Below are 20,233 nucleotides of genomic sequence, written 5' to 3' on the forward strand. Positions count from 1 at the left end.
GAGTGCTTCAAAATTGGAAAAGAAACCCTTCAATTTTCACTTAATGAATAAAAATCACCAGTTCCTGGGCTACTTTGACAGGACATCTGATGTAACTTGCAATGGAATAGATGACTATAATTTCAGTCTTGATATAATCCATTGTTTAGATTTACCAAGGATTGTTTTGGTATGCATACCGATATGAATAGCTGACTGAGTTTCAAAAGCTAATGAACTATGTATCTCGCATTTGAATTACGCTATTAAAAGATTATCTGTTTCCATCTGTTGACTTAATGGATGCCTGTTTTTACCATAGCTAGTCCCCTTGCTGGCTATAACACATTTTCAATGGCTTTACTGAGTGAGAGTTTTCTGTCAGTATGAAGTATGTTTGAATGACAGCTCTTAAAATTGTTAAAACAGTTTTTTTATTGTCCATTTCAAAGACATCCTGAGATCTATCCATAGTTAATATTCATCAAATGGCAAGGAAGAGGTGTGAAGGGAGCATGGTGGAACATGGAGAATTTAAGAGTGAATAGAGGGGTCTTGGGAAGGATGAAAGACATGGAGAGGGTATTGGGGGCACTTGGGTTGGTTAACTCAGGTGGCTAGACAGCTGGTTTGTGATGCAGAGTGACTCCAACAGTACAGATTCAATTCCAGTACCAGTTGAGGTCACTGTTAAGGTCCAACCTTCTCAACTTTTCCCCTTATCTGAGTTGTGGTGACCCTCGTTTTAAATGACTACCAATTGTCTCTCTCGAATGAGAGAGTAGTTCTCTGATGACTTTGACCCATAATAGGTAAAAGGTACAGAGGGCATCTGGGTGTATGAGGGGTTAGTAGTTGAGGGTCTGACATTCTTCATTGTGTGAGCTGATGTTCTAGTAAAAAGATAGCATTCCAGTCTGTCAGCTTTGCTAGCCAAGGGGCTAGGCCCGAAACGTCAGCCTTCCTGCTCCTCTGATGCTGCTTGGCCTGCTGTGTTCATCCAGCTCTACACCTTGTTGCCTCCATTGTAGTGTCTGGCCAACTGCCTGAAGTGGCAGGCCTGACTCTATTTCTGCATCTTCTTTATTGGAGGAAAAATATACCACTTTAAGGCAGGAGGCCTGCTAAATTTGGAAGTTTTCCAATTGTTATCTCTTCCACAAAATTCCAGCCCCAAGAGTTGATAGCTATTCTATTATGTTGGGTATCAAAATGAAACCTAATATTTTATTTGTCTGATGTTCACACAAAGGCATGTGCAGGTATTTGGGAGAATCCTTGGAGAAAGATCACGAGTGGCAACTTAAGTACAAATGTTTTCTCCTCTATTCGCGTTTCAACTGTCACCTCAGATCAACTACATAATAGACTGATGTTTGAATCAGAACTTTTCTTGTCTGTTTGGTTTTCAGCGCACACCATATGATGCAATCAGGTACAAAACCATTGGAACAAATTAGTACTTTTAAATCATTTGCTAAAATAGGCATTATTAACCCAAAGTTGTGTGGTTTCTTCCCATAGGATTTGTTTAGCTGACTTATCATCTTAGATGCTTTTATGTTTAAGAACACAATAGATCATTCATGCTCAACACATGTTTTACTATGTCCCATTGCTACATCCTCAAGCCTCTACAGCACTAAGAAAATAGATTTGTCATTTACAAGAAACAGATTTTTTTTGGAGATACAGTGTCACAGCACGTTTTGTGATGTCTGATAAAACAACCAAATTGGGAGTTTGGAGAACTTTTAAAATATATTCCGTCTCAAGTAATTGCTAGTGTGCATTAAGAAGTTCAGCAAAGCAAAGTGTACTTTAGACACTTGTTCTAAAATTGTGCTCTAGTAGGACTGAATAAAAGAACAGTTGCTGATTGTATAGGATAAGACTTGAAAGCAATGCTATCCATCTTGTGATAACGATTACAGCTGCTTGGGATAGTTCAACTCTCATACAGCAATTACTTGAGATTCAATATATTTCAAATTTTTGCCAGACTTCAGCTTTGTATAAGGCATGACAACATGTGCTATGACCCAGTGTTTTTTTAAAAGGCAGTCTTTTTGCCTCTAAGATGGACATGTTTGTGAATGATAGGTCTGTTTTCTGAAGCTGCATGGGCATGTCTAAGCAGAGGGTTTGGATATGAACCACAACTGTGTTACCATCTATATGGAGATTCCTAATTTGGGATTCTTATGAAGTTTACTGAAAAGGTAAATCTTTTTCAGTGCATGGGACTTCTAATATGATTTTGAGCATGAGTTTCTCTAGTCACTAATGAGAACAAACAGGTTAGCGTGAATACAAAATTGAGAAATTATATTATGTTCTCAATAACAGTTTCTCTTGTTTGCAAAAAGAAATTAACACATCAGGAGTTGCGTAAATCATTTCAATTCACTGTTGTGCATTGTAAATTATGAATCGAAGACAGTTTGGTGAAACTGAAGCCAAAATGAAAGAAATAGATTATAACAGTTAGGACTGAATTATATAGTGTAGATTAACATGAACGAGGAGAAATAGCCTGGGACAATCTATTCAAAGAAGAGGGAAGTCCAGAAACAGCATAGTCAATGACATAATTGCTGAAAGCAGCACTAAAACAGGGCAACTGAGAAACCCTAAGCAATATAAATGATCAGTGCTAAATTTTAGCTTATTATCCCCTTGGATTCACATGCTTTCCTGGCAAGTGATTTTGGTGTTAGGCTGCTGTGAATGTGAGATTCATATACCTATAAATTCTAGTGTTTCATGAGTATTGTGCATTGGACAGCTGTTCTGGAGTTGTGGAAGTCTTCAGCTTAAAATCACAGTCAGTTTGTTTGCTTTCCTGAGGAGCTATCACTATTTGATGAATTATTTTCCTACCAAATAGCTCATACACATGAGAACAAGTCACTTTAATTTGAAAATCAGAATTATTTCCTGTTAGTACATGATAAGTGACAAGCTTCATTCTTGACAAATGAGCTAGATTTGATTAAGGTAGACAACAGGCTTTGGCAATTCAGCTAAGTTTCATACAATGAAAAACCTGATTAATTATAACAGCAGATTGAATTGAACTACTTTCTCAAGCTGTGTACAAGCAATAATGTTAATTGACAGCAGTAAATAATGAGTTCAGCACATAGAGCAAGCAATTAGCCAATCCTAAAGCTTATTTAGAGGAATTCAAGCTGATAACATTTGTTGATAGGCTGAAGTACGTTTATTGTCTACTAAGCCTCTGATCTATCCTACCTGCTTGATCCAAATCAACACTCCCTGCTATCCAGCAGTCATTGTCTGCTTTGTGTTAGACTTCAAAATCAATCCTGGGGATCAGAACAATGGAAAGTATAGAATACAATAAGAATGTTGAGATTTTCATCGTTTTCATCTGCCAAGGAGTAAAACCAGGCACGATGCTAGTATTCTGAATGGTAATGTAAGCACTCTGTTGTGTTAGCCTTTGCTCAGTGTTGGCACACTCATGTCTGAATTGAAGATCATGGGTTTATGCTGAATAGCAGAGACTTGAACACAGAATCAAATCTGCAATGGTACTTCAGTGAAGAACAAAGCCACCACTGCACTGCCATCTCTTGAATGAAACATGAAAGATCCCTTCTCCCCTGTTGTGTAGAAAATCCTATGTCATCAAGAAGAGGACAGAAGTTTTTCTCAATCCCTGGCCAAACATCCATTCCTCCACCAAAACTCAGACAACTGGTTTACTGCTCATTTATTCCTGTTTGTGGGAAATACAGTAGTTCAATGCAACAACAGTAACTACACTTCAAAAGTATTTGATTGGGTGTGAATTAGGCTATGTAAAAGCAAGTTATTGCTCTTCTACTTTATTGAAAAATTGAGTTTAATACTGTTCTTTCAGTGTCACTAGACTCTGGGGAAATTTCCATAGACTATGGGATTATCCTATCTCCACAACATTCTTTCTGCTTTCACTTTTGACAGTAATATTTTCCTAAATTTGGTACAAATGAGCTTGCTATCTCACAAAGCCTCTATGTTCCTAGAAATCTTAAGCATCTCTTTTCCAACCACTTCTCATAATCTTTAATCATGATACCCTATCTGTTTTTTCTGTCTGCTCTGGGGGAAGAAAACTCTCCCTCAAGTCACATACAACTGTCATTTTCAGGCTGGTCATTCATTCATCCTAATATTTATGCAACTGTCAACTTGCCCATTCTCTATCTTGTTTGATGCTCTTATCCCCATTAATTGTTTATTATTTCTCATTCAGGTTATCCTCTTCTGGTTTGGCCATGTCCTTGTGCCCTCTGAACTGGCTAGCTGCATGACCTAATTTATGCACTCCCCCAGTGAAAACTGGGGACTCTTTAATCGAGTTCTTTGTCTCTTCACCTTTGCATGTGTTTAAGACTTTCTTCAGAAACAGACTCTAAAAGAAAACTTTCAACAGCCCACATCTACTCCAATCCCATCTCTAATATCTCCTTACACAAAGCAGAAGTTGCTTTCTCAGATGTGGCATGAGGTGGCATTGTAGTTTAGTTGGTTAAAGCACCTGTCTAGTAAGCAGCAGATCTTGTGCTTGTGCCTTACCTTGAAGATTCCTGTAATATCTCCTTCTTCAGCTTGGGGCCTATTTTTGCCTTGTGTCTTTGTAAGGCATCTTATCATGTGTTTCAATGTTAAAGTACCTGCAAGTAAGTTGCTGTGCTACTTCCTCTCACTACTATTTTTTGCTGCATTGAACAACATCTGACTCCTGCCAGGTGACGCTTGCCTCCATCTCCTCTCTTGAAGATCTGAGCACACAGGTGTCAGGTTCTAATGGGTCAGTCATCCTTTGGTGCATCATCTAGATGAGTTTGTAAGGAATGATTAGCTAGAAATAAATGTCATTAAATCAGTGCGAGGAAACCAGGATGAGCTTATTGTTCCCACAGCATGTTATTAAGACCAGCAAGTCCAGACTTTTTTTGTCCTTTCTAAGATTTTGTGATCAGTATTCACTGAAATCAACTGATACAGAAAAAACATGTAACTTCTTTGTTCTATGTCTGAGTTTGCCTTTTTGCCAAGGGGTGTGTTTGTGGGATGTTTGCAAACTGGAGCAGTTAATCAGTCATCGTTACTGTACCTATTATTCGGTTAAGTTTTCCAATGGTTATGTTATTCTAAATTCCTCTTTCTTTTGTTTGTATTTTAACTAAAGTTTTTAGATAAATTGTGTTTTGCTTAACGTCGAATAGTTTGACCAGTTACTCAGTCTTTAACAAATGAAGTGTTAAGGATTTCTTCCTTCTTTCTAACAGGCAAATGCAATTACTTAGCTAACAATGCAATTAAATTATTTGAAAATTAATCCAGTTCAGAATAATAACAAATTGTATATTTCACATTGCAGGAATGGTTGTGTCACATTATTCGTAGCAGAATTAGGATGTATTTTATTTACAGAACTATTTATTATAGTTATTATAGTTTTAGTAAAATTCTTGATTTCCTTTGCCTTTTTCTCTCTTTTTATACCATATAATGATTGTCATGGTTTTGATTTGCCATTTACAGTGAGAACCAATTTTCATGAGCAATCATTTTAGCAAATGTAAATTAGTACAGTGTGCTACTTCATGTCTCATTCATAATCTGTTCATTAATCATGACTAATTAATTACTTTGTAAGTTGTAGTCATTATTGAGTTTCAGGTGAATGCTACACAAGGTCCCTCAAACTGCAGGGAAGTGAATTGCCAACTGTTCTGTTTTGGTGCGGATGCTTGAGGGATTAATGCTGGCTGATAAACCAGGAACGGCACCTGGGCTGAATCTTACCAGAAACCGGCTAAGTGTAATTTTTGGTGAGCTACGTGGAGGGTCTGTCTTGGTGAGCTAGCAGTTTTCTAACACAGTGTTCCCAAACTGATGTTATGGACCAGACCAGACCTACCCAAAGTATTTTAAGAAGGCAGCCTAACCCTAACATTTTCTTATTTTAAAGGTAGATGTGAAGTGCCATGTTCCAGATACTATACGACTGGTCAAACTACTCGACGTTAATCAAAACACAATTTATTTAAACACTATAGTGAAAATACAAACAAAAGAAAGAGGAATTTAGAATAACTTAACTACTGGAAAACTCAACTGAATAAGTAGATACAGTAGTTATTACTAATTAACTGTTCCAATTTAGTAACATTCCAGAAACACATCCCTTGGCAAAAAGGCAAATTCAGACAAAGATTCTCACATGCAATCCAGGAGGAAAACAACATCGAGAAAATTCAGAGGAAGTAGCAGCTAAGACACATTCACTGTTGTGGTTGGTTGGCTCGCCGAGCTGCTTTGTTGTTTTTCCGCAGACATTTCTAAGACTCCTACAACCACTGGGCATCAGAGTAGCACACAAACCCACATCAACCATACGACAACTGCTCACCTGAACCAAAGACCCACTACCCACTATGGACAGGACCAATGTCATATACAAGATTCCCTGCAGAGACTGTGACAAACACTACGTTGGACAAACCGGAAGGAGATTAACCACAAGGGTACACTAACATCAATTGGCTACAAAAAGACACGACCAATACTCACTCATTTCTATCCACATGGATAAGGAGAACCACCAATTCGACTGGGACAACACCAAGATCCTAGGACAAGCAAAGCAGAGACAAGCACGGGAATTCCTAGAAGCCTGGTACTCCACGAAGAAAGCCATCAACAAACACATAGAGCTCGACCCCACATACACTCCACTGCAAAGGAAAACCGGAAGTGAGGTAATCCAGCTCAATGGACTCCAGAGTTCAAATAACAGGCAGGAAAACACAACAGCACTTCATTGGAGGTTGCACTGATGATATTACCCAGCAGGGTAATGAAACGTCTGCCGAGAAACAACGAACCAGCTTGGTGATCCAACCAACCACAACATCCACAACCCGAGCTAGAAATCTACTCCAAAACCTTAGAGACATTCACTGTAGCTTCCAACTCATTTGAGACCTCAAAGGCTTCACAAATTATTTACTTTTTTAGACTCAGCTCAGTATTTCTGCCTTACAAACTCATTTAAAAAAAAAACAGGACAAAATAACCTCGTAAAGTGACAGCATTGTCACATTGACATGATTACCTAAGTATCATGCCCTGATGGTCCCTCACTCATAATCTTCCACTGACTGCAGATGGAAGCAGAGGTCACTGCTTGACAACCTGCGATTACTGATGTAGGCACCATCTTTGCAGCTCAGCCTTGCACCCTGGTCAAGCAATAGCAGTACACAGTCACCCTGCATAGTTTGTTTTATGTGACCTGGACATTTAATTGCCACCCGGTTTTGTGTCTGAAAGTCCAGCTGAACAATGGGTGTGTGAGGTCAGTGCTCATGGACTGTACCCTGAGATGTTGGTGACTGATGGAGGGCTGGAGGAGCAGGTGGCAAGCTGAAATTGCTAGGCTGTCATCCTGACATTCATGCTGGGAACTGTCACTGTTTAATTTCTATGCAGTGGGTGGGAGAAAAGGAAATACACATTGATGAGGTGAGATGAAATGATAATGAGATGTTAATGCAATATAATGTACGAAAATGATCTCCTCAGTGCTCTGTAGTAAGAATCTTGTCTCTCTATTCAACACTTCATTGAAAAATGGGATTTTTTGCCTCAATGGTGGGAAGCTCCTCACTGATTCTTGCAGTGAGGAGATTATTTTCTGACATTACCATGAGTTAACATCTCATTATATCATCTTGCCTAATTCCCATTCTCCCACTCTTGAACTTACATGATTCTCCCAAATTTGTGCTATTGCCAACATTGTGCATGGGAAGGAGAAGACTGCAGCCCCTACCTTTCTTCAAAAATTTCTGATGTGGATCTTTTCTGTCTGAAGTACCAGAAAAGATATGAGGAACCTCAGTTTAATATCTCATCTAAAGAACAATAATTAGGATTACACTGAAATACCTGTGTCCATTACGTGTCAAATCCAGGGGTGGAAATTAAACCCACTAGCTTCTGATGCAGACTTAAGTGTTATCAATGAATAAAGATGATGTTTGCTGTGGTTCAGAATTAATTTGTGGTATGCAATACTTTGAAACATTAGAGTGGAATACATAATTGTGCATCTGAGATGTCTGAAACTTAAATCAAGAGGTGTATGCGGATTTTTTAGTTTACTGAAGAGTCAGACTGGAACCATTCGGCCATTTATTTTTCCATAGCCGATTGAGGTGTTGTGCATTTATATCATTTTAATTTCCTGTGGCTTTTTCAGTATGTTCTTAAGGAGATCTATACAGAGGCTCAACGGGAATGGGAACTGATTGAGCTGAATAACATGTTTATGTGCAATGTATTCTATGTGATTCCACCTAAGATTGTGGTTAAAGTTCTTAGTTTAGCTACATCCTGTCAAGCCTGAGCAGAAAAGCATAGCCAAAGCTTTTCACCCTGATTGTTGGTGTATTACTAATCAGGCACCTAGGGAAATGCAATAAATGCTGGCCCAGCCAGCGATGCCCATGTCCCACGAGTGAATTTTTAAAAAAGTGTTTTGAACAATGAGATTTTAATTTGCATTAGTTTATTTCATCATTTTTTAATCTCTTTACGGATACTTTGTAACATAATTGAGGTGCCATTTCTCTCTTCTTTATTCTGCCCTTTTAAGCACAATACATTAGCCAACCTTCTAAATTTCTCACCTTGATGTCTTTGTTTTTATTTCTGGTGTTCTCATAATATGTTACAACACATGTTCCTGTGAATTTCATTCTGATATAGAGGATTAAAGCTCTCCTCAAGATCACCATATCACATTAAATGTAAACTTTAATGAAGAAGAGAGGTTTGAAATGATTTCTTAGAATGCTGTGAAACATAAATCTATAATTAATTCATGTTGTACAGCCTTTGATCAGATAACTTTTACTGCAAATTTATGTCAACTTAGTTAACTGGTCAGGTCATTAGTGCTATATGTAGGAAAAACAAGGTTCCAAGTTCGTGCTGTGAAACCCACAACGGCTCATATATTATTGTATATAGTAAATCCTCTGCATCCACAAAATATCAAATTTGCCTACCTGCACAAAAAGACAAGTAACAACAAAAATAACATATCTACAATGTTTTTAACCATTTTAACCTTTTTTAGTGAGCACCGCATTTGCGAATTTCATCATTCTCAAGGGTGCTCAAGAATGAAACCCTTGCAGATCCAGAGGAATGACTCTAGATTCAAAATGAGTGACTGTTCAGTGCTGTGGCCATGTAATATCTATGACTTTCACTCTGTGCCAACCATCTTTCCACTGGCAATTGCCTTCACAGCTGCCATTCTGCCAGTCTCCAGGTAATCTACTTCCATTACTGTCAGAATGGCCACAAATGCTAATTCACTCTTGCTTCTCTGCCTCTTCAGTAGCAGTTGACTTTTTCCTTCTGCTACATGGAAAGGCTGAGAGTTAAGGCTGTGAGGAATTAGGTGACTTCTTTGTACAGAAGTGCATTTGTGGTGGGATCGGGGGCTATTGGCATTAGAGTGGGTGCATGGGTTGAAAGGTGAAGTTGGAGAAGAGGTATCAGGTTACAAATGAGAATGAGCACTAGCTGTTGAGGTGCAGACATGAGGGAAGTCCTGGGATGAAATAATTCTGTCCAGCTACAGAGTCAATGGTTCAGGTGATAGCAGTGTGGAAGTCTTTGGATGGGTGAGTAATATTTAAAGTAATTCACAAAAGAACAGAAAAGTAAATGAGGAGAACATTAAATTCAAGCAAGTTCTAATAATTTGAGATATACTGCCTGAAAAGCAGGTGAAAGATATATCTAGCGGTGAGAAGAAATCTTATTGCACAGTTCATGACCTAATTTCTGTCACCGTTGCTTGTAGTTAATTCATGCAGCCAGTGAGGAAAATATCCACATACTTGTTTGTATACATCAGGTGTGCTGCTCTGTCCATCGGGCACCAGGAAAGATTACAGTTTGGTTGTCTCAGATTCTTTGGAGGCCTGTCACAGTTCATTGTTTCCCGTGTTACTGCTGAAGCCAGGGTAGGCCTGTGTTTATTTAGGAAATATTATTCTAGAATTGATAGGGATGAGGAATTTAGAAACCTAAACACTTTGTATGATTTATCATCTGTTCTGATATTTAATTCTTATAAGATTAAGCAACTTGATTATATTTACAATTGAGAGTTGAACAGGTCACATTCTCAAATGCTTTTAAGACTAGAAGGCTTGGATCAACCAAACAAATGTAATAGTTATGTTATTGTGGTGCATTTTGCAGTTCTGTTGGACATCAGAATTTTTAAAAATTGCACTGATATTACTGATCTCCATTGGGTAATATGTTATCCATTTATAAATACAACAAAACAAGAGCATCTTAAAACAGAGACTGAATTTTGCAAGCATGACTAAAATAATTCTTTGAAAGAAATAACCACTTAAAAATCTTACGTGGCATGTCAATTTGAGTATGTGCAGCTACCAGTGAAATGCTGTTGTGAGTTCCTTTTACTTGAGTTAAGGGGATATTTGTTTATGTTTCAGCCCTCTAGATGGTTCAAGCAAAGTGGGGACCATAGTGGTCAGCAACCTTAAAATGAGAGAGAATGAAAATGAAGAAACAGACCAAACCCCTGGTGAGGTTTCGAGGCCAAAGGTAAAAACTAATGCCTGCTGTGTAAATATACGTTTAATGTTTATTTAAATTCAATTGAGTAAAAATGGTTCATAATTACCTTTTTCTTGTCTTATTTACCTAGCAGGATCGACATGAACAAGCACTTAAATACAATGTAAAAGTTTCAATGGAATGTCATTGTTTGAAGAATAAACATAACTTTTAGCTTATTTCGTTGTGATTTAAATATTCTGTTGATGGATGAGAAAGTATTTACTACCTACAATAATCGAGTATTGCCATTCATCTAAAACTAACGTGTAAAGGTTCTTCCATGTGCACAACATTTGTTAGGCACATTTATGATAACATTTTCCTAACATGCTTTTTCCAATGTGCTTTTTCTAACATGGGATTTCCATCACACCTGCCTATCATGTTTTTCATGATGATTAAACATAATATTCACTTAATTTATCTTTAGTTTACTTCCAAGGCTTGTCTAAAATTTTGCTCACTTACCCCTGATACTCCTCACCTGTCTCTTCAGCAAGGTTGATAGCAAGATGCTGGACAATATGTAATGGAAGCTATGTGAGTTTTGCCTGGTAGCTGGAGAGTTGGTGAAAGTCCTTCCTTTATGGAAATCATACAAAATTCAATGTAACTTAGACACTTAGTTGGACAATGGCAGACCTTCTCTGGGATCAAGGAAAATCAGGAAGGAGAGGGAGCAGAACTCCCATTTGCCAAGATTTGCTGGCCAATCAGAGGCTGGCAGCTTTATTAAATGTCAGTACAACTGATGGAGCATTAGCTACTGCCAAGTATGACCGCATAGGATTGTCATTAGATGCCAAGCCACAGGTGAGAGGGGATTCTCAGGAGAGGAGGCTCAGCAGCAAGGGCAGTAGGATAGCTTTCAACAGGCCTCCCCTTCCCATTGCTAGATCCCTTCAACCAAAGAGTCCACAGACAACATTTGGCTTGGTCATGCTACTCAGTTTGGCAAGCCTGCTCCTGCTATTGACTGTTTCCATTTCTGCCATCGATTTGTCTAATTTATTATGAATGCTGTGTACATTTAGATAATGAGTCTTTATTGCTGTTGTTTAAGTATTGCTGAGAAAAGATACGTTTTGTTGAAGTTTTTCATATTTCACTCATCAATAGCATACCAACATAAGGGGAAAACTCACATTTATACTGTATGAGCAAAGGGTGCTGATTGGTTGCAAGTTGACTCTGATTAGTAGAGAAGTTGCCATGGCGAGTGCTCGAAATAATGATGATTGACACTTAACTGCCAGACTTTGTTTGAATTTAAAGCCAGACTGGTTGACTCTGGTTAAGGCATTGCCTTGAAAAATTAACCAGTGAATGGCTGTCACATACTTGAGTGAAATAGGCATCTTACATGTACTGCTTCTTTCTGTCTGTAAAGAACAGAGCCCTGTGTATTAATATATGTAGTTTCCAGCAAGTTTACCACGCTCTTGGTGAAGTTAGTTGGGTTGACAACTGACAATCCTAATTTTTTTTTTGTCAGTGTAATTCCTGATACATTAAGGATTATCCAGGAACTATCCAATTGCAGAATCACATTTAGTTGGTCACTGTTTTACAAGTGTAAGTTAGTTGGGTAGGGTAAGTGCATTGCCAATTGTCAATAACTGAGATGAATATGATACATTCTGCCAGTCCATGGGCCATACAATCTGCATATCTGGCATCAGATCAGCATTGAAATTCCAAGTATCACATTACTCATTTATAGGGTATACAGAAGGTCACTGTTGACTTGATGACAGCATCCTGCTAATGCCATACGTAGCCAAACATTTGGAAAATCAGAGATGGACTCGGTGCATTTCATGAACAAGAAATAGTTTTAGAGCCATTAATGTATTTCCGTAATATACAGTGAGAAATAATCTGATTAGGGTACCCATTATGTTGTAGGAAGGCTTTGATGCACCAAACTCAGTTCTCTGGGCACCCGGTTTGCAATGCAGAATGATGCCAACACCATAGGTTCAATTGCTATACGAGCTAAAGTCAGCTTGAAAGATCCTGCCTTCTGGTCCTCACCCCTCATCAGAGGTGTAGTGTCCTCTAGGTTAAACTCATCACCAGTCATCTTTATCGAATTTGAGAGAGCAGTCTATGGTCCTCTAGGACTATGGCTTTCTTTCACTTTCATTCAGCCTCATGCCTGCATCTGTCTCTGACTTTATAATTGAGGTTGCTGACAATGCCAATCTAATCATGTGTGAAACTGTAAGAATCCCAATGTGCAGACTGACCAGTGTAGGTAGACTTGCTGTAGAATTCCTCTCTTCCCAGCTATCCTGACACAAACCAATTTCTACTGAAGACAGTGAATCCCTGAAGTTTGGCCTGGCTGATCTAGTGCATGTTGCAAGATTTTCAGTGACTTGGCTGATTTTCACATGCAGTGTGAATATCTGGCAGCAATGTGAGGCCCAAGGCCAAACTGGAGGTAAACTCAACAAAGGCACTGGAATAGTCATGCCTTACAATTGTGACAAAATACGCACTTCTTAATGATGTGTGCGTATTTGTATCCATTGGACATCCTTACTTGTAGGCAAGCTAAAAGGCATTTGTTGGGCTTGTATAAGCAGAACAGGCAGCCACTTTATGTACACAATAGTGTGCGTCGTCATGGCTAACTGTGTCTGCATTTTTATGGGCTGCCCAAGGTACTTGGCACAACATGAACTGACCAAATGGTTCAGTGAATTATTACACCAGTTTTGACCAAATTTTCTACTCCAAGGTGAAAGATTCCTTCTTGTTTTCAGAGACTTGACAGAACTTGCAGTGTCCATATGTTCATTTGACATTGCTAGCCCATAAACAACATTCCACTCAAACAAGCCCTAGACATCAGTACTGCAGCTTTATATTGTGGTGATCCAGACCCTCCACCAGTCATGAATCAGTATTCATTGAACTTACAAACTCATCAACTCACACAGTTGAGCTCAGTTTTAACATAATACATGACCAACTGATGGTGTTGATAAAGAATCCCTATTAGGCTCAGCTCTCTCAAACATCTTTATTGGATTCCCTGAGAGACATGTCTTCGATGGAATGGCAGCTAACCTTCTACCCCTTGCATGTTCCTGATATGTAGATTATATGTTTGCCACATTTGAATCTGTCAGCTACATGTAAGAATTTCCTTACATGGGCTCCTTTCTGCGCTCAAATTCATCTTTGAAGTGGAACAGTCAATGATCTCCCTTTCTTTAACATCCTAATCAATAAATAGGCCAAGGGCCATGTCTACTGCAAATCTACCTTCATTACTCAATATATACTTTGGGATTCCTACAGTTTGACATACTTTAATATTGCTCATTTGGCAACCCTGTAAATAGGGACTGAGCCATTTGTTCAATGTTGAAATAGGGTGCATTAAATCTATCCTGCAAGATAATGACTACCTTGATGGGAGAATTTCTCACTGCATATCATGCAAACACACAAACAGCTCTAATACCATCATTTTTGGTTCTGAAGAGTGCCCAATCTACCTCCAACTACACTGGAAGTGTAAAGTATCTCAAAGATTTGAGCAATGGATGAAGCTAGCTGTTTTATATTGCTGCTATGCAGTAACAACACACACAACATTCATCACTAACAGGATGCTGTCGTCACGTCAAAAAAAAGTTCTGCTGATCACACAAATGAGCAATGTGGCACATGAATTTCAATGCTAGTTGATGCCAGGTATATAGTCTGTATGTTCCAAATTGTGTTGAACAGCATATCCCTTTGACTATTTGTGACAAACACTGTACTGACCCTACCCAACTAGCCTGCACTTGTAAAACCCACAACTGATTCTGCAGTTGTACAACATTTTCTATGTTTTCTTGATTGCAAAGAATTACCCTGTCAGTTAATTTAAGATTACCAGTCAGGCTTGCAGTGTGACATACTTGAGTGTACTGGAAGCTACGTATGTTAATACAAAGGTCCTGTTCTTTGCAGACAGGAAGAACATGCGCATGCACTGTGCCTGCTTCAACTCTGCAAAACAGGTGACAGCCTGGCAATGCCTTGACCAATCAGTGTTGACCTGCCTGGTTTTAAATTTAAACAAAACCTGGCAGGTGAGCTATCAATCATTATTATTTAATGCTTTCTCCAGGGCAACAGTTCTACCAGAGTCTATTTAACAATCAGTGTCCACAGAGACTTCGAATCAACCAGTCAGCGCGCTCACCTCATACAATACAAATATTGGGTTTCCCCTTATTCATACTGTAGTGTGTTCTGAATTGTGAATTGTATTGATAAGTGCAAAATGAAAGGTTTTGACAAAATGTCATTTTTCAGTAATACTTAAGCTCTGTAAAATCAAGAAACCACCGTTTTTTTCTTAATTTTTCCCTATTCTGATCCTATTCGCTCATTAATTCTTATGTTTTTACATTCTGCTCTTCCCTGTCATATTGTCATTATCTTTATTGTATAGGTACCCTGTAGTCCTGTGCTACTGTATTTTCCCTCATTGAACACTCCCCTCTTTATTTGGTTTAAAACCCTCTGCACAAATTCTGTTTGATTCCCCAGGATACAGGGTCTAGCACAGCTGGTTTGAAATGTCTTCTCTGAACAGTTCCCTGTTTCTCTAACACTGCTGCTAGTATGCCAGAAATGGAAACACATTTATTCCATACCGATATTTGAGCCATACATTCAACTCTCTAATCCTTTGTATGCTATGCCAGTTTATTCATGGCTCAGGTAGTAATTCAGACATTATTGATTGTGTTTTTTAATTTAGTCCCATTACAGTGACTAAAAAAGTTTGATAGTATTTAGCTGTCTAGTCTATTTCCTCTGGTGGTGGGGAGTGAGAAGGTCAGAAACAAGTGAGTGTAAGATTGGAATTGGAGTGAGGCTATCAAGTGGTGTCAGTGAGCACTTTGCACAAAGAAGAGCGCAATTGTCAAACATTGCTCTGTAGGTTGTTCAGGCCATGTCATTTAAAAATTTCATAATTGAGAGCAATATATTTTTGTTTGGCAGGAGTGTTAAGCATTTCAGAACAAAGGCGGATGAGTAAATAGAGTTAATACACCAATCAGCAATCATTTGAGGACCGTCTTATGACACAGTGACCGTGTCCCTAGCCCTGGATTGAGAGGTTCGATTCAAGTCCCATCTGCTTCAGAGGTGTGTAATAACATCTCTGAACAGGTGATTAGAAAAATAGGTTAATTTATTTTTACAAACCAGCAGTCTTCTAATTAAATGGTGGAACATTTTCAAGAACTGATTTGTCTTTTACTTTTCTTCTGTTCCTATTATTTTGCTAGCCCAGTTATTCTCGCCATTTGGTGAAAGTCATGTATCTTGCTGTTCATTCCTTAGTAGTATGAAGGTACATGCAGGTTGTGAGATTGTCCACTTTTGTAAATAAAAAAACTGTAACCCAATGTGCTTAGGGAAATGGAAGATCCATTGCTGAATATATCTCACAGTTATCTGCATTTTTGAAAAAACGATTGGTGCAGTCTATTATTGATTATTATGATGGGTGGAAAGTCATTTCAAAGCGAAAACAAATGGAATTTTGCTCCAGACAATAGAAAACTTGTATTTTCCTTGAGTAGAGTTCCATAAAAGCAAAAAATGTCTGCACTGAGACAACCAGAGAATGATTACTTCTGTTTCAGAGCAATGACTGATGACAGATTCTTAATTCAGTTCCCAACTGAACCACACTGATTATGAACGTTCAAACTTTCATCCTTGTTCTGTACAACATAATTGATCTCAGCCGGCTGCAGTGGGCTTTTTACAGTTAGCTTCTGTTTGGTGAGTGTACAATTAAGCAGGGTTTGTATTCCCAATTCCTGCTCAGAGATTGGAGTTTGAAATCTGTATTAGTTGACACTGGGTAAGGTTTATTATTCCAGTTGTCAAGGAGGCAAAAGAAATTTCAATTAACAAGCTTTGGCCATACCCTTGAGAGAAATTAGTTCCTTCAGTATGATATTGGAGTACTCTGGAAATGATTAATTTCTAGAAATTATGGTGATAGATTCAGTTACCATATTTTCACTTTGCAAAAGTTGAATGTGATAGGTACCTGCCTTATGAGTCTTTCTGACAATTGTTGACATAGTAATGTTTCTCAAAAGAATTTACTATGACGACAATGCTGTAACAGTATAACTAAGGAAAGAATCATTATACGTAACTGACATAACTCTGGATTGTGGTGAATTTGCCAAGATGTCTGGAGGTTATATTTTAAAATTACATATTTACAGGCACTAGTATATATCGATGCATAACTTCACATGGTTAAAAGAAAGTCCAATTCAAGAGATATTTTAAAGCAGAATCTGTAAATATCAGTTGCCTGCTAGATGTATCAAGTTGAAATATGAAATGTTATGACAGTTTCTTCCATGAGAGTGATTCTTTTTAGCAAGTTTAGTTGGAGATAGGTTAAAAAAAGAGGGAAAGAAAAAGTACCAATACCTCACTAATTCTCTTGACAATGGATGCCAAAACATATTTAATTCAATTTAATATTAAATATGAATGACATTTAATACAATTTTTTGCTGAATAGGATTAAATTTTTTAAAAAATATTTTAACCCATAAAATTAGAAGCTTGAGTCTTTTGTGCATTTTGCACTATAACTGAAATCTATTGGTATTTGAAAATAAATTTGCTTAAAGATATAAGGCTGGATATTGCAACACGTAATATTAGCACCTGAAAGCTTAACAAATCTATTTGTCATTCTTCTGGCATCTTAACAGGGCTATTATTCCATTCAAATGCATTAGTATTTGGAATGAAAAAGCAAATTGTATGTTGTTATACAAATGCATTCAGCCTTCATTCTTTTAATATTACCAGTGATAATTTCTTGTCGAATACTTTTTTGTATTTATATGATTATAGTGATTTCCCTGTAATCTCTTCTTTACCAGCCAACTTCTTTTTATGGCAATCTGTTGCACAGAACTATTAAAGACCCTGAAAATTCCTCACTTCTTGATTCAGGTATGTATATTCTTTATTTCTTTTCTTTTATTTATAATTGATTGAAGACTCACTGTACATGCATGAGTCATTAATTGGATGCCCTCTATTAAATAAAATTAGCATTTTTGGTGTTTATGCAAATATCTTTTGCCAAATGTAACAGCTCAAAATATTTCTTCTTTGTCTCTTTTCCCTTCATGTGACTTGCATCACTGAAAATATCACAAAACATTTACATTTAAGGCATAATGGTTTATATGTTCCAATTATTAATTTACTATTAGAACCTACTCCAGCACAAGGCATTAAAATGTCTTATCCTCAATTGCAGGCATAGTATTATAGAAGAGAGGAGCAGGAGTAGGCCATTTGACCCCTCGAGTTTGTTGTGCCATTCGACCCCTCGAGTTTGTTGTGCCATTCGACCCCTCGAGTTTGTTGCGCCATTCAAATGATCGTGGCTGATCAGCCAGATCAATACCTTAATGCTGCACTCTCTCCATATTCTTTGATCCCTTTCACCAAAACAGTTATATCTGCCATTTTCTTGAAAACACACAATATTTTGGCCTCAACCACTTTGTGAATTCCATGGGCTCACCATTCTCTTTCTGCATGAAGAAATTTTCCACATTTCAATCCTAAAAGGCTTACCCCTATCCTTAAACTGTGACCCTGGTTTTGGACTCCCCCACCATCGAGAACATGCATTCTCCATCAAAATTGTCTAGCACTGTTAGAATTTCATAGATTTCTATGAAATACCCCCTTATTCTTCTAAACTCCGGTAAACCAATCCTAACTGACTCAAACTCTTCTCAAGCATCAGTTCTGCCATCCCAGGAGACAATTCACTGAACCTTTGCTACAGTCCTTCAATAGCAAGAACATCCTTCCTCAGATAAAGAGACCAAAACCGTACATTATATTCAAGACATGGCCTCACCAATGCCCTGTATAATTGTAGCAAGAGAGCCTTGTTCCTGTACTGAATCCTCTTGCTGTGAAGGTCAACATACATTTTGCCTCCTTTACTATCTGCTACATCTGCACACTTTGTTTCAGCAACTGGTGTATGAGGATACCCAGATCTCATTGAACATTCCCCTCTCTCAATTTATAGCCATTCAAGTAATAATGTGCCTTCCTATTTTTGCTACCAACGTGGATAACCTCACATTTATCCATATTATACTACATCTGCCATGGCTTACCCATTCACACTGCAACTACTCTGCATCCTCCTACAGCCAACCCTTCTACCTGCTTTGTGTCATCTGCAAATTTTGAGATATTACAGTTAATTCCCTCATCTAAATCATAAGTCATGTATTGCGACTAGCAGGGGTTCTAGTAATGATCCCTGCAGTATCCCACTAGTCACTGCCTGCCAATCAGAAAGAAGAACCGTTTATTCCTACTTTGTTTCCCTGTGTGCTAACCAATTTTCTATCCATCTCAATACACTACTCTCAGTCCCATGTGCTTTAATTTTACACATTAGTCTATATTGTGAGACTTTGTCAAAAGCCTTCTGATAGTCTAAATAAGCCACATCCACTGCGTCTCCCAATTAGCTTGTCTAGTTGCATCCTTGAAGAATTCTAGTAGATTTGTCAAACATGATTTCACTTTTGTAAATCCATGATGACTGGAGATGACTCTGTCATTGCTCTCTAAGCGTTTTGCTGTTAAATTCTTGGTAATAACCTTGAGCATCATTCCCATTACTGATGTCAGACTCACTGGTCTATAATTCCCTGTTTTCTCTTTTCGTCCCTCATTAAATAGTGGAGTTACATTAACTATCCTGCAGTCTGTTGGAGCTGTTCCAGAGTCTGAAGAATCTCGGAAGACGACCACCAATGTATCCAGTATTTCTAGGGCCACTTCCTTAAGTATTCTGGGATGTTAACTATCAGGCTTCATTCCCAATAATCTCTCAAAAAACATTTCTCTACTAATTCAGATTTTCTTCAGTTCCTCCCTCTCACTAAACCCTGTGTTCCCCATTATTGGCAAGAGGAATTAATTATACACCAGTTTTTCTTAGTTGCTAACTTATCTGCTGAAGGAATAGGGTTGGAAAGAAACACTCCCACCATAGCCCTTTGTTCTATGTATACCGGTATATATTTTTTTCTAAGCAGAATCACTCCAACAAATTTGAGCGAAACTGTCTGAATACCTAGTTGCTGATATTTTTCATGCCTGGGGAAAGACCCCCTTACTGGATCCAACATGTGCATGGCATCCAGCTGAGGACTCCACAAAGATGATGACTGAATCTCTGTTAATGGAGATCAACAGCCAAGAAGCCTTGAATACTTCATCTGAGGAGCATAGAGATTAAATAAAAATTTCCAAATTTGCCATCCTGTTTTCCGCCTGCTGCTGGACACCCACTGGTCAATGATGGTCCACAATACAGGCTATAGTGCCACATGTGCCCCTTCTAACAATTTCCAAGAAATGGACTAGTTGAAGATGGGATATGAGACAATACGCCCCTTCCCCCTGAAAATGTTAGCCTCTTTGGTCAGGT

General features: G+C 38.2%; 1 protein-coding gene across 1 annotated transcript in view; it reads left to right on the forward strand.

The window, feature by feature from the left end:
* The window catches only part of inpp4b (inositol polyphosphate-4-phosphatase type II B), a 718,933-nt gene that overhangs the window by 504,083 nt on the left and 194,617 nt on the right, over positions 1-20,233 (forward strand). The window contains exons 9-10 of the mRNA XM_048597564.1: positions 10,557-10,668; positions 17,634-17,706. Of these exons, the coding sequence (XP_048453521.1) occupies positions 10,557-10,668; positions 17,634-17,706 (185 nt within the window). The remainder of the gene's footprint in view (positions 1-10,556; positions 10,669-17,633; positions 17,707-20,233) is intronic.

This window comes from Rhincodon typus, chromosome 1 (genome assembly GCF_021869965.1).
Source record: "Rhincodon typus isolate 14 chromosome 1, sRhiTyp1.1, whole genome shotgun sequence".
In the NCBI taxonomy this organism is placed as follows: Eukaryota; Metazoa; Chordata; class Chondrichthyes; order Orectolobiformes; family Rhincodontidae; genus Rhincodon; species Rhincodon typus.